Source organism: Schistocerca nitens, chromosome 10 (assembly GCF_023898315.1).
Source record: "Schistocerca nitens isolate TAMUIC-IGC-003100 chromosome 10, iqSchNite1.1, whole genome shotgun sequence".
Taxonomy (NCBI): Eukaryota; Metazoa; Arthropoda; class Insecta; order Orthoptera; family Acrididae; genus Schistocerca; species Schistocerca nitens.
The window spans coordinates 81,126,719-81,143,048 of NC_064623.1; the positions used below are offsets into that span (position 1 = coordinate 81,126,719).

General features: G+C 38.2%; 1 protein-coding gene across 1 annotated transcript in view; it reads right to left on the reverse strand.

Moving 5' to 3' along the window:
• Positions 1-4,162: 4,162 nt before the first annotated feature.
• Positions 4,163-16,330, reverse strand: part of LOC126210590 (uncharacterized) — an 88,054-nt gene continuing 75,886 nt past the window's right edge. The window contains exon 6 of the mRNA XM_049939858.1: positions 4,163-5,075. Coding sequence (XP_049795815.1) covers positions 4,761-5,075 — 315 coding nt within the window. The 3' untranslated portion in view covers positions 4,163-4,760. The remainder of the gene's footprint in view (positions 5,076-16,330) is intronic.

The following is a 16,330-nucleotide window of genomic DNA, read 5'->3' on the forward strand; positions in this document are numbered from 1 at the left end:
CACAATGTGACGACGGTGGTTATCACTTAGGATGTGTTGGAGATAACATACACAAGTATCGAATACGCATTTATTAATCACTGATATATAACAAACATGGCAGTAGAACGAGTTACGCGCTGAAAGGAAAATAGTCCAAAGAAGCAAAGTCATGAAGATAGGGTGCTCTGCGCCAGAGACGCCACATGCTCCTCTGCTAAATTTTTGTAGCAGTATCACATCTCCTACCTCATCTTCATCTGCTTCCTTTTCCCATTCCATAAAATTTTACCTTATATAGACCCTCTGTGTATTCCTCCTGCCGTCCCTTCTTTGCTTATAACTGGCTTGTCATCCAAGCTGTTGTTACTCATGCATGTGTTTCACTTATCTGCAAATGTCTCTTAGTTTTCCTATCGATGACCCCTACCCTTCTCATAATCATGCAGGTTTTAACAGTTTTTCATTTCTCCTCTGGCCAATCGTGCTTTGCCATTTTTCACTTTCTTTCAGTCTCAGCTTTTACAAGCCTGTAAAACTTTTCCCTGGTTCATCAGTTGCAATTTTATATTTTTTCTCTTTTCATCTTTATTAAATATCTCTTGTTATCAAAATGTTTCTACCGCACTTTGCCTCTTTGCATGTTCGATCGCATTTTCTTCCGCTATATCATCTCTGAAAGGTACCCACTTTCTTTTGTTGTAATCCTTTTCCCTGTTTTAGTTAAATGTTGCGTAATTCTCCCTTCGAAACTCTCAACAATCCCCAATATTTTAACTTATCCAGTACCCATATCTATAATTTCCTACATTTTTGGCCACTTCTTCAGTTTTAGTCTGCAGGTCATAAACAATATATTACAGTGAAGGTGCATGTCTACCATTGTAAATCATTTACAGTTAAAAATATGATATATAAATCTCTGTCTTACCATTTTGCCATGTGTCTGAAACTTTCCAGTGTCACCAGATAAAATTGAGGAATACAAGCTTTTTTCTGATTCCCAAACCAATTGTTAACAAGGATGAAATTATGCTCTGTGCAGAATCCTACCAGGCAGTTTCTCCTTACAATCATTTGGGTTGTTGTAGTATTTTTTCTTGTTTTCCTGATACGAAAATATTTATGTCCCTAGAATCAGAAATTGTTGTTAAATATTCTACAAACATGGCAACTGGAATTGATCATATGGGTTATCCTATAATATTCAAATTATCGACAGCAATTTAACGTGCTTCTGTAAGTTTTCAGTGTAACATAAATAAAAATTTTAATTCTTGAGGACTGAACAACATTAATTATTGTACCCGTATTCAAGCCCATCAAAAATACAGTTGAACACTGCTGAATTAAATTTTATGTTTTGGTCTCTGTGAGTGGTTTCGAACAAAATACTGCATTGCTGGATCAAATCAATACATGAAGGAGTGGGTGTTGGTGTCACTGCCTGGTATATGTAAGAACTCCTAGTGCTTATGTGTCCTACAGCATGCAATAGTTTAATCAGCGAGAAATTGGGCTGCCTGTTAGTTTCCTCTTAATGTCGCATCAATATTTATTCTGACTATACTTCTTAGTAATTTTAGTCACAAATCTATACTTATAAAAATATGTGAGTGTGTTTGTTCCAGCAAAGCCCTGGTACGCCTGGAGTAACTTCAAATGGTCTTGGTTCACTTATACATCTTAATATATGGAAAGCATGCTGTTGCTGAAACACACCCTTAGCGGCTATAATGGCGGTGTGAATGTAGGAAGGTCGCGACATGTAAAAATAATGACACAAAGTACATTATTGTCCCATCCTCAGTTTTGTGCTTGTTGAATCTGTTGGTAAAAGTAAAAATGATATTTAACCCTATATGTCACCAAGGTTGTTAAGAATACACAGTAAAATGTTTCGCTGGGAAGCCCTTACACATCGTCCACACAGTCCAGATCTCACCCCATGCCATTTCATATTTTTGGAGTCCAGAAGAGATAAATTCACGGCTGCCAATATGCTTTGGATGAAGAGCTGCACACCTGAGTACATTCATGGCTCTGTAGGCAGCCGCAAATATTTTTCCTTGAATACACTGACCACCGTGTCGCACAGTGGGGTTAATATATAGACAGTTATTATGATTACGTTTAAAATAACAAACAGTTTACCTACCCTGTTTTTCCATCAGTCTTGTTTCCATATGACTGTTCCTTACAGTTTGCAATTCAGCCATTATGTTGCACTGTGTTAGTTCAAAATGGTTCAAATGGCTCTGAGCACTATGGCACTTAACTTCTGAGGTCATCAGCCTCCTAGAACTTAGAACTACTTAAACCTAACTAACCTAAGGACATCACACACATCCATGCCCGAGGCAGGATTCGAACCTGCGACAGTAGCGGTCGCGCGGTTCCAGACTGTAGCGCCTAGAACTGCTCGGCCACCCCGGCTGGCCAGTGTTAGCATTTACATGAAAAATACTAGTTTTCACACACAGTCTTGTTTGAAAAAGATATGTTCCTACTGCTGAATGCATGGCAGTGTCGAAAACCTGCTTAAAATATCCACCACTCTGGGTGGTAATGGAAATCTGCTCTTTATTATTGCACTATATAGTTCTTTGTATTGTTTTTGAATACTTGGAACATCCTGTTTATGTTCTGTGCATTAAGGAGAATTTGGTTGTGTTAGTCCATAAATATCACTTTATCTATACCGTGCACTGGCCCTATGCTAGCATGCTAATGCAGGAGGTCATTATTCTTCAAGACCAGAAACAGTGGATGTAAAAGTTATATTTTGGAATGGATGACCTGAATGTATCACAATGTCTGCCATTTTCTGTTCATGATCAAACGACCATTGAGTCAAGTACTGCCTGTTATTGAGCATCCAGCCTGTAGAAGAAAGGAGTCCCATCCTGTGCTTTGTTTTGTTAGCTGGCCTATAATTTCAGTGCAGTGTATGCCCATGTTGGCATTAGCCCACACTAGGTTACTGATTTCACAGCATGTGTTTGCCTTTCTGATTAGCTCCAGAACATTGTTTGTACATGACATAACGGGTATAACTGCAGATATTATTATATGTGGTGAGTTACTATGTATATACATGAGTGTGTTGATTGTTTTTTCTTTCTCTCTCAAACAGTCTTCCTACAAACATGTCGCAAGATTTATGACTTGATATTTTCCACATGGTCGTAACTGCATTGTGAAGTGGACTACTTCTGTCAGTATACACTAACCGTCTTGCGTCCACACATCAATATTTGAACACCTGACCTGGTGGCCACAGGAAAACAAACATTAATGGCTTGCTTCTGCCATGTGTACTTGGAGGTACTACACAACCTAAAAACATACTACTTGTAATAGTATTATTATGTAATAGTATTATTATATTATAGTACTAATACTCTGCAAATGACATACATTCTGGCATAATGTTATTCAATGCACCATCCCTAGTCACCGATTGAAGCATCTGCACTTAAACCCATTGCACCCTGTTTATCTGCACACTCCATATTTTATGATCTAGATAGTGTAAAGTATTTTTGGGTCTCAAATTTCGAATCTCAACATGGTGCAAAAATTGCTAACTCACTTTAATTGCTCATAAATGTAAAATCATGCACTACACAAAACAGAAAAAAATGTAGTATATCACCACAATATCAAATCCCTACTGGAATCGATGAACCCACAAAATACGTGGGTATAACAATTTGTAGCAAATTTATGGCTCCTTTAACACTCAATGAGAAACGTTGATAACAGGAGAGCTTAGCCCGGAATACAGTGTGTACTTCTGTGGAAACAAAAGCTACAGGAGATCAAAATAAGCGAGTAAAAGGATCTGTCAAATTGAATAACAAACACAAGAAATGCCTTAATTCTGATGAAGAAAAACAAATTACAAAAGACTGTCAGAAGTTTAGAACTGATTAGTATTGGAAGTTTAGAACTGATTCCCATATGCCTGCTAGTCTTTCCAGCACTCAAGCAAATATGAAAGAATGCTTCTTTCTTTATTTATTTATTATGGCTTTTGGTTTCATGACTATACAACCAACCATAGGGTAAACACATCAGCAGCAATTGCATAGTTTGAATTATTATCTAAGTACAAATTTCAGTGTGGTTATGGTGAAAGAAGTATAAATTTTATAACACTGGTATACACACACTCCACTTACCTCTGTGCAAAATTTAATTTAAAGTCAGTTACAACAAAAGATGTATTATTTTAAGTAAATAAATGCATACAAATACATTGCACTTTATGTGTGCAATTTGCCTTCTGGCTGGCAAGTGATTGGATCATAGATTCAGCAGCCACTGATCACATAACATATCATGATGAATGATTTTCAGCACTTTTCCATCCCCTTCTGAAGTCCATATTGCTAATAATTCCGCTAGAATGCTATTAGGTGATGATGAATCTAGTTGAAAGTCTTCATGATTAGCACTGATATTAAAATGAAAATGAATATTGCAAGTACATGAAGAAATCCTTTGTCAGCAACATCGGCACCTTCCCTTTGCACTGCACTGACCAGTGGCGTATCTCCATCCCCATCCTGCCAATCACATTCTGCCCGCTGTCCATGTTGCCTGTCTCCCGTGCTGAGCCATTGCCAAGTTTCGCCAGCACGTCCAAACCTGCTTTCGTGAGCAGCCAGAGTGCTGTCCAGCTGAGATGGTCTCTCAACCGTATCTCTTTCTAAATTTGTAAGCACATGTAGATTGTTGGCATCACCAGTTCCTGCACTGTGATATAGTGACGGTTATATGCCACTCTCGCCGCTATACTTCAAGTAGGTGTGCCGCGGTTGTGTCTGGCTACTGAAACTGGCGGCTGTTGAAGACCTCGCCTCCTGCAGCACCACATTACCCTCTACCCGAGGTGGAATGACCCCCAAACAGGGACTGTGTGGCACAGTTAGGTATGTGGCTCTCTCCCCACTTAAGTGCATCTGCCGGAGACGAGTCCTCAACAAGTGTACATGAGCATATATGTGCTTCATATTCTTCCCCTTCTGCGAAAGAGTCCTTCCTTTTTCTGCTGTTCTGATCTTCCCGTGTAAGAGCATGCTGCGCACCTGAAAACAAACATGAGTCTTAAACATATAACTGCAACACAGTGGTAGACTTGCATCTATTTTGTACTGTTTTTGTGATGGGTGTTCACTAAGTTACGCTACACTACTTTTTTCTGGGGCTATTTCGGTTGAAGAAAATGCAGAATTCATTGCGGGAATCGTCGAACATTACCGCTTCAGCCCTTATAGTTTCATGAAGTTCCAATAGCTGGTGGCACTATATGTTGCCTTCAAAATGTCGTCTGTAACGGAACTGCGTTCGAAGCACAGAGCTGTCACTGAGTTTCGTTTGACAGAAAATCACAGCACCGCAGATATTCAAAGGTGCTTGCAGAATGTCTACCAGTGAACAAAAGCATGGTGAGTCGTTCCATGAGGTGTCTGTCATCGTAACAAGGAATAATAAGGTGTATTGGAATCCTGAATAACACCAACCTGCTTTTAGAAAAAAAACGTGTTGCGTTGCTTACTGAATGCCTCTCATACATAAAATAGTGCTTGTGCTGACTGTTGCCTCTAATGTATGTTTTTCCACAAAAAACATCATCTAAACCTACCTTGGGTCATCCCTTGTGTTCTACAATACATTTATTTATTGTTTAGGGTGAACACTTCAGAGCACTGATTTCAGTGGTATAAAATTCAAAGTGGAGTGCCGCTTAGCTCAGCGACGACGGAAGAGTCCAGAGATATACTGCAACAGTCAGTGGTACTCAACGAGAGGTAGGTCTTCTCAGAATGTGTGTTTGATGGCAGCCAAAAACAATGACGCGATCATAACTTAATGAATTTACAGAAGTAAATTAATGAAAGACTAAAACATATATATATATATATATATATATATATATATATATATATATATATATATATATATATATATATATATATATGTGTGTGTGTGTGTGTGTGTTTTAGTCTTTCATTAATTTACTTCTGTAAACTCATTAAGTTATGATCGCGTCATTGTTTTTGGCTGCCATCAAACACACATTCTGAGAAGACCTACCTCTCGTTGAATACCACTGACTATATATATATATATATATATATATATATATATATATATATATATATATATACAAAGATGATGTGACTTACCAAAAGAAAGTGCTGGCACGTCAATAGACATACACACAAAATTCAAGCTTTCGCAACAAACTGTTGCCTCATCAGGAAAGAGGGAAAGACGAAAGGAAGTGGGTTTTAAGGGAGAGGGTAAGGAGTCATTCCAATTCCGGGAGCGGAAAGACTTATCTTAGGGGGAAAAAAGGACGGGTATACACTCGCACACACACACATATCCATCCACACATATACAGACACAAGCTGCTTCCTTTCGTCTTTCCCTCTCCTTCCCTCTTTCCTGATGAGGCAACAGTTTGTTGCGAGAGCTTGAATTTTGTGTGTATGTTTGTGTGTCTATCGACGTGCCAGCGCTTTCGTTTGGTAAGTAACATCATCTTTGTTTTTAGATATATTTTTCCCATGTGGAATGTTTCCCTCTATTACTTAATATATATATATATATATATATATATATATATATATATATATATATATATATATATATATATATAGTAAAACAATGAAATCATAAAAGTTATTATAATTTTGCAGTGCAAAAGCATTCACCATAGCTTCCTTGAAATTCAATGGTATGAAATTTGAATATATCCATTGTTGTTGTTGTGGTCTTCAGTCCTGAGACAGGTTTGATGCAGCTCTCCATGCTAATCTATCCTGTGCAAGCTCCTTCATCTCCCAGTACCTACTGCAACCTACATCCTTCTGAATCTGCTTAGTGTATTCATCTCTTGGTCTCCCTATACGATTTTTACCCTCCACGCTGCCCTCCAATGCTAAATTTGTGATCCTTTGATGCCTCAGGACATGTCCTACCAGCCGATCCCTTCTTCAAGTCAAGTTGTGTCACAATCTTCTCACCAATCCCATTCAGTACCTCCTCATTAGCTATGTGATCTATCCATCTAATTTTCAGCATTCTTCTGTAGCACCACATTTCGAAAGCTTCTATTCTATTCTTGTCTAAACTATTTATCGTCATGTTTCACTTTCATACATGGCTACACTCCATACGAATACTTTCAGAAATGACTTCCTGATACTTAAATCTATACTCGATGTTAACACATTTCTCTTCTTCAGAAATGCTTTCCTTGCCATTGCCAGTCTTCATTTTATATCCTTTCTACTTCGACCATCATCAGTTATTTTGCTCCGCAAATAGCAAAACTCCTTTACTACTTTAAGTGTCTCATTTCCTAATCTAATTCCTTCAGCATCACCCGACTTAATTCAACTACATTCCATAATTCTCGTTTTGCTTTTGTTGATGTTCATCTTATATCCTCCCTTCAAGACACTGTCCATTCCATTCAACTGCTCTTCCAAGTCCTTTGCTGTCTCTGACAGAATTACAATGTCATCGGCGAACCTCAAAGTTTTTATTTCTTCTCCCTGGATTTTAATACCTACTCCAAATTTTTCTTTTGTTTCCTTTACTGCTTGCTCAATATACAGATTGAATAACATCGGGGAGAGGCTACAACCCTGTCTCACTCCCTTCCCAACCACTGCTTCCCTTTCATGCCCCTCGACTCTTATAACTGCCAGCTGGTTTCTGTACAAATTGTAAATAGCCTTTCGCTCTCTGTATCTTACCCATATATATATATATATATATATATATATATATATATATATATATATATATATATATATATATATATATATATATAAGCGCTGGCAGGTCGATAGACACACAAACAAACACAAATATACACACAAAATTCAAGCTTTCGCAACAAACTGTTGCCTCATCAGGAAAGAGGGAAGGAGAGGGAAAGACGAAAGGATGTGGGTTTTAAGGGAGAGGGTAAGGAGTCATTCCAATCCCGGGAGCGGAAAGACTTACCTTAGGGGGAAAAAAGGACAGGTATACACTCGCACACACACACATATCCATCCATGTGTGTGTGTGCGAGTGTATACCTGTCCTTTTTTCCCCCTAAGGTAAGTCTTTCCGCTCCCGGGATTGGAATGACTCCTTACCCTCTCCCTTAAAACCCACATCCTTTCGTCTTTCCCTCTCCTTCCCTCTTTCCTGATGAGGCAACAGTTTGTTGCGAAAGCTTGAATTTTGTGTGTATATTTGTGTTTGTTTGTGTGTCTATCGACCTGCCAGCGCTTTTGTTTGGTAAGTCTCATCATCTTTCTTTTTAGATATATTTTTTCCACGTGGAATGTTTCCCTCTGTTATATATATATATATATATATATATATATATATATATATATATATATATATATATATATATAACCCATTTAATTATATTATTGATCTTTTTTTCGAGGAGACATACCTCATTCTCGTAGATTGAGCGCCTTTGAGGCAGAAGTGTTTAATATTTCATCATGCAACTTTGACTTAAAAGCAGACACTGATTATCAATTTAACATATTGTCCATCACCTACCAGATAATTATTATTATTGTAAATCCTTACTATTTTCTTCTTTTTTTGTATGCCTTGTCGGCGTGTGTCTGCTTGACCCTGTGACTGAGTGTTCATATTTGTGGTCCTTATAGCTGTGTGAGGCAGTGCAGTAAGAGAGAAGTTTGTTTATGCATGTATTTTGCGATTGATTTGATGTACTTTAGGAAATGAGTACTGATGATTTGCGGGTGTTCAGATGAGTAGTAAAGAGAGTGTTGCCACAGGTTCTGGAAAACAGGTAATATCAGGGAATTTCAAACACGTCGGAAAATATTAGGGAAATTTGAATTACTACTACTTCTCCCCATCCTACATCTCCCCTCAGCTTGCAGTCAGTGGTGCCACCACTTCTTGTCGCTAGCCTAGCAGTTGCCGACGACAGGCAGGGAGGTATGAGGAGTGGTGTGTTTGGGTCTGAGTCACAGAGACTAGACGGCACGGCCGAAGACTGCAGTAATGTATGCATGAGCTGTCTGAATTATTGTGTGAATATGTGTGTGCCCTTGTTTTCTGACAAAATATGTGGCTGAAAATTTAGTCTTGAGAGTGTGATTGTCTTTTCTGTGTGGCTGTCTGCAGCTCGGCAATCATCTTTATGGTGAGCTCCTACCTATCATTATTATTTATTCTCAGAGTATTTGAACAACTTATCTGTTGCATGGATTGATCACCATGGTCTCATTTCATCAACATGGTGTCTGTGGCTCGTGAATAGCTGGCGGCACGATTGGATTTCGGTGACGGGCCAAAACTGGAGGCTGTTTCTGCAGTTATCTGTAATGGGTTCGGCCTGCCAGTCTGAAGCCGTTCGATTCTCACTAATGTGTAGGCCCTGCCCATCGGATCTAGTCTCACCCATCTGCCCACAGGCCAAGTCTGTTTGTATGTGCCATAATCCAGTGGATTTCTGTGGTTTTTCCATGGACCCAACACTGTGCTGCTCCTCAGCAGGACACACACGGGCGATGGATTTCAGAGATTGGGACTGTCTCATCCCCAAGTACATTGTGCAGTCTGGAGTTTTATTCACATTATGGCACTTCAAAAGTAGTTTATATGTTAGAAAGCATGGACAATAAGAAGAAGAAAATTGTGTCAGCCGCTGGCTGGCTGTACTCATACATTTGTCGAAAGAGAAATGACGCAATACCTGTAAATTAACAGATATAAAACAATGGGTAATAATCGACAATAATGATCATAGTAGAACGAACATTTGATTGGCGGTCACCTACAATGTTGGTTTACACAATTCTTGCCGCCTTATACACTTCTTTCAAGAGGCCTGAGGTTAGATCTCAAATCAGTGAAGGTATTTTAAATCTGTCTTGCAACTCCAAGGAAATCCATTTCTTTGTCACCAAATGTGTTTCATTTTATTGAAATAAATTAACTTCAGTTATCTAAATGAAACACATACCGTATACCATTTGGCTTGCTTTCTGTATCTAAAATCACTTCATTACTGAAGATGTTCATGTTAATTCTTAAGATTTTTACTCACATAAGGAAACGCAATCTGCTTGCATTTTTTTTTTAGATATTTCCTCGTTTGTACTTTTGTTTCTTATACCGTAGCTACAAAGACAGATTGTCAACTTATCAAAATGTGTCCACGAGAAATGCTAAAGAATTGCCACACTCTAACAAAAGCTTACAGAAATCACCACAGTCATGTGCAATTTTACAACAACTGGTAAAGACGCATCAGAATCAGGTTTTGTGTCAATATTTTTTGAATGACACAACACACATCATCTTAACTGAACTACTATATAGAACCACACTGCACAAATCGCAAATTTTCTAGAATCTGTTCATCACATGCTTAGAGAAACACAAAATGAGAAAAAAAATCATAAATCACTTAGGGAAGAAATAAAAAAAAATCATAGGAAGAGAACAGAAAAATCACAGGAGGAAATGACATTGAAAATACAAAATTTATCAGTAATGGAAGAAATTAAAAATGATCTTCAACCAATAAACAGTTCTGAATCTAGAAAAAGTGACCTTGAAACAGAACAAGAAAATTTGAAAACAAATCAGCGTAATGTCACGGACAAATTGTCAGCTAAAATCAACACTTTAGTTCTGAATGAAATAGACAGACAAAAGAACAGAACAAATATATAAACACAACAGTAAAAGAAATTAGTGGACAAGTGGAAACATTGACACTAAATTCTGAAGAATTAATCAGTGAAACACATTTGCGCAATGACAAAGTAAAAAAAAAATTATTCAAGGAAAACAATATATAACTGCAGCTAATGGAGAACAAGAAATTGAACATCTGGCTACCCCAACCTGTGATGAACATGAACAAAAAACAGCTGTCATTTCGAGTAAGATATGCCGAAACTCAGATAACTGTTCACTAGTTTGTTCTTCATATATTAAGATACATGAAGCTTTGATGCAGCATACAGACAGTCATGTAAGACTTATGGAACAAAAGCTTACATATAGTGAAAGAAAGTGCAATTGCAATGATCTTGGTCATTCTTAATCACATTTTTTGTATTTTCAATACCTATATGTATTCATGCCATTTAGCTGCCTTTGTCTGCAGCTCGTGGTCGTGCGGTAGCGTTCTCGCTTCCAACGCCCAAGTTCCCGGGTTCGATTGCCGGCGGGGTCAGGGATTTTCTCTGCCTTTTGACGACTGGGTGTTGTGTGCTGTCCTTAGGTTAGTTAGGTTTAAGTAGTTCTAAGTTCTAGGGGACTGAACACCATAGATGTTAAGTCCCATAGTGCTCAGAGCCATTTGAACCATTTTTAGGTGACTTTGTTAGAACAGTATCTCTCGCAGTCAAAAACTGAACAGGCTTGGTGGCATACCAGCAAAGTTTTGTGGATACGGAAAGCTTACAGTTATGTTTACAAACATTTTCATACAGTCAACTTAGGCAATTATTTTCTTATACAAAAATGCACTTACACATAAGACACTGGACAGTCCTTGTGCAGTTACACTGAACATTAGAGCACAATAATTACGAAAATTCAATTTTATGGTAGACTCGTCTTCTCTTGCTTACCATTTAGGCAATAAGTACAAGGAACTTTCTTCTACTGTCCTAATGTCAATATGTTGTTGTTGTTGCGGTCTTCAGTCCTGAGAATGGTTTGATGCAGCTCTCCATGCTATTCTATCCTGTGCAAGCTTCTTCATCTCCCAGTACCTACTGCAATCTACATCCTTCTTAATTTGCTTAGTGCATTCATCTCTTGGTCTCCCTCCACAATTTTTACCCTCCACGCTGCCTTCCAATACTAAATTGGTGATCCCTTGATGCCTCAGAACATGTCCTACCAACTTCTCTTCTCCCCAACCCAATTCAATACCTCCTCATTGGTTACGTGATCTACCCATCTAATTTTCAGCATTCTTCTGTAGCACCACATTTCGAAAGCTTCTATTCTATTCTTGTTCAAACTATTTATCGTCCATGTTTCACTTCCATATATGGCTACACTCCATACAAATACTTTTAGAAACGACTTCCTGCCACTTAAATCTATACTCGATGTTAACAAATTTCTCTTCTTCAGAAACACCTTCCTTGCCATTGCCAGTCTACATTTTATATCCTCTCTACTTCAACCATCATCAGTTACTTTGCTCCCCGAATAGCAAAACTCCTTTACTACTTTAAGTGTCTCATTTCCTAATCTAATTCCCTTAGCATCGCCCGACTTAATTCGACTACATTCCATTATCCTCGTTTTGCTTTTGTTGATGTTCATCTTATATCCTTCTTTCCAGACACTATCCATTCCGTTCAACTGCTCTTCCAAATCCTTTGCTGTCTCTCACAGAATTACAATGTCATCGGCGAACATCAAAGGTTTTATTTCTTCTCCTTGAATTTTAATACCTACTCCAAATTTTTCTTTTGTTTCATTTACTGCTTGCTCAATATACAGATTGAATAACATCGGGAAGAGGCTACAACCCTGTCTCACTCCCTTCCCAACCACTGCTTCGCTTTCATGTCCCTCGACTCTTATAACTGCCACCTGGTTTCTGTACAAATTGTAAATAGCCCTTCGCTCCCTGTATTTTACACCTGCCACCTTCAGAATTTGAAAGAGAGTATTCCAGTCAACATTGTCAAAAGCTTTCTCTAAGTCTACAAATGCTAGAAAAGTAGGTTTGCCTTTCCTTAATCTAGCTTCTAAGATAAGTCGTAGGCTCAGTATTGCCTCACGTGTTCCGATATTTCTACGGAATCCAAACTGATCTTCCCCAAGGTCGACTTATACCAGTTTTTCCATTTGTCTGCAAAGAATTCGCGTTAGTATTTTGCAACAGGACTTATTAAACTGATAGTTCGGTAATTTTCACACATGTTAGCACCTGCTTTCTTTGGGATTGGAATTATTATACTCTTCTTGAAGTATGAGGGTATTTCGCTTGTCTCATACATCTTTATCACCAGATGGTAGAGTTTTGTCAGGACTGGCTCTCCCAAGGCTGTCAGTAGTTCTAATGGAATGTTTTCTACTCCCGGGGCCTTGTTTTGACTCAGGTCTTTCAGTGCTCTGTCAAACTCTTCACGCAGTATCATATCTCCCATTTCATCTTCATCTACATCCTCTTCCATTTCCATAATATTGTCCTCAAGTACATCGCCCTTGTATAGACCCTCTATATACTCCTTCCACCTTTCTGCTTTCCCTTCTTTGCTTAGAACTGGGTTTCCATCTGAGCTCTTGATATTCATACAAGTGGTTCTCTTTTCTCCAAAGGTCTCTTTAATTTTCCTGTAGGCAGTATCTATCTTACCCCTAGTGAGATAAGCCTCTACATCCTTACATTGGTCCTCTAGCCATCCCTGCTTAGCCATTTTGCACTTCATGTCGATCTTATTTTTGAAACGTTTGTATTCCTTTTTGCCTGCTTCATTTACTGCATTGTTATATTTTCTCCTTTCATCAATTAAATTCAAAATTTCTTCTGTTACCCAAGGATTTCTACTAGCCCTCGTCTTTTTACCTACTTGATCCTCTGCTGCCTTCACTACTTCATCCCTCAAAGCTACCCATTCTTCTTCTACTGTATTTCTTTCCCCCATTCCTGTCAATCGTTCCCTAATGCTCTCCCTGAAGCTCTCTACAACCTCCGGTTCTTTCAGTTTATCCAGGTCCCATCTCCTTAAATTCCCACCTTTTTCCAGTTTTTTCAGTTTCAATCTACAGTTCATAACCAATAGATTGTGGTCAGACTCCACATATGCCCCTGGAAATGTCTTACAATTTAAAACCTGGTTCCTAAATCTCTGTCTTACCATTATATAATCTATCTCAAACCTATCAGTATCTCCAGGCTTCTTCCATGTCTACAACCTTCTTTCATGATTCTTGAACCAAATGTCAGCTATAATTAAATTGTGCTCTTTGCAAAATTCTACCAGATGGCTTCCTCTTTCATTTATTACCCCCAATCCATATTCACCTACTACATTTCCTTCTCTCCCTTTTCCTACTGCCGAATTCCAGTCACCCATGACTATTAAATTTTCGTCTCCCTTCACTATCTGAATAATTTTTTTATTTCGTCATACATTTCTTTTATTTCTTCGTCATCTGCAGAGCTAGTTGGCATATAAACTTCTACTACTGTGTGTGTGTGTGTGTGTGTGTGTGTGTGTGTGTGTGTGTGTGTGTGTGTAAGTACAATCTAACTTCTGCACCATTTCAATGCAGTAATGTGCTCGTTGTAAATAAGTATTATAGTAGTTGTATTACATGTTTATTACCTTATAAATAAATAAAAAAACTTTTTTATTTTAAATTCAGTGCATTAGTATTTGTAAAATGACTCTTTCACATAGTGCTCATTAAAAAATGACGATCATTGCACTTGGGACCTGTGGAATGGTGCATTAGCTTATTTGTTTTAGTTTTAAATATTTGTCATGTATTGTTGTTTTTCTGACATGTTCCATATCCTGGAAGACCTCCTCACTACAGATCAATCGGAATGAAAGTCAATCTAATCTAATCTACTGTAGTAGGCGTGGGCTTCGTGTCTCTCTACGCCACAATAATGCGTTCACTACGCTGTTTGTAGTAACTTAACCGCACTCCTATTTTTTTTATTCATTATTAAACCTACTCCTGCATTACCGCTATTTGATTTTGTATTTATAACCCTGTATTCGCCTGACCAAAAGTCTTGTTCCTCCTGCCACCGAACTTCACTAATTCCCACTATATCTAACTTTAACCTATCCAGTTCCCTTTTTAAATTTTCTAACCAACCTGCTCGATTAAGGGATCTGGCATTCCACGCTCCGATCTCTAGAACGCCTGATAACGACATCCTCTTGAGTAGTTCCCGCCCGGAGATCCGAATGGGGGACTATTTTACCTCCGGAATATTTTACCCAAGAGGACGCCATCATCATTTAACAGTACAGTAAAGCTGCATGCCCTCGGGAAAAATTACGGCTGTAGTTTCCCCTTGCTATCAGCCGTTCGCAGTACCAGCACAGCAAGACCGTTTTGGTTAGTGTTACAAGGCCAGATCAGTCAATCATCCAGACTGTTGCCCCTGTAACTACTGAAAAGGCTGCTGCCCCTCTTCAGGAACCACATGTTTGTCTGGCCTCTCAACAGATACCCCTCCGTTGTGGTTGCACCTACGGTACGGCTATCTGTATCACTGAGGCACGCAAGCCTCCCCACCAACAGCAAGGTCCATGGTTCATGGGGGGGAATGTCAATATGTTGAAAGTAATTTACTGACTTGAGAGCTATGATTAAGAATGTGTCATATGTGCGGCAAAGAACATTCCGAGACTGAAAAATTGAAAACTTTGATTACAAGCATTTTATGACAGTAACTAGATGTGACCCAGTTAAAAGAAAAAAAATTAAAATGAAAAATCACTGGCATTTAATAAATATTTGACCACATTAGCAAAGATGTAGCATTTTCATTTAAGCTTTACTGTGGAACACACGTAAGAATACACAACAGGAATGTACTACAGAACAGCGCCTTGAAATGCCAGCAGTAATTAATAAGTCACATCACACGAAATATAATGCTCCTATAGCACTAAACTTTTTTCACTTGTAAAAATATCTAGAACATCTTACTGATCGTCCCAGGAATTTTGCTCTGAGTAAACATTTTGTAATACCAAATTTTTGAAAGTAAAACGCAGACTGGCGAGACAGGGATGCAGCTTTGAATACAATTATTTTTACTTACAGCATTAGCAGTCATGACTTACAAAATGAAAGTTGCCTATTATATTTATGTCATTTATTGTGTTTGATCATAATGTATGTTCTCTGTATAGATTGTTACTATAGGATGTGGCATCATTGGTACAATAATTATGTAGAGTATAGTGCTGTTTGGAGCTCTCATGAGTCATTTAAGATGTGTAAGGAGGAAACAAAGAGAAAAAGGTAAGAAAGAACAAATAAATGGCTGGATGACAACAGTGAATGAAGGTATCGTGACTTGAGACAATACAGGCTACCAAGATTATTATAGCACTCGTAGAATTGTACATGACAATGTTGTGGAAACTGAAATTATTTGGACACACAAGAGCAAGGGACGTCGTCATATTTCGCATGTCAAACCGTATATAGAATAATTAAATTGAAATGATTCAGACCCACAAGAGCGAAGGGTGTCATCATATTTGGCATATCAAACCGTATATGGAATAATTCTATTTACTAATGTTGTACCCATGCATAG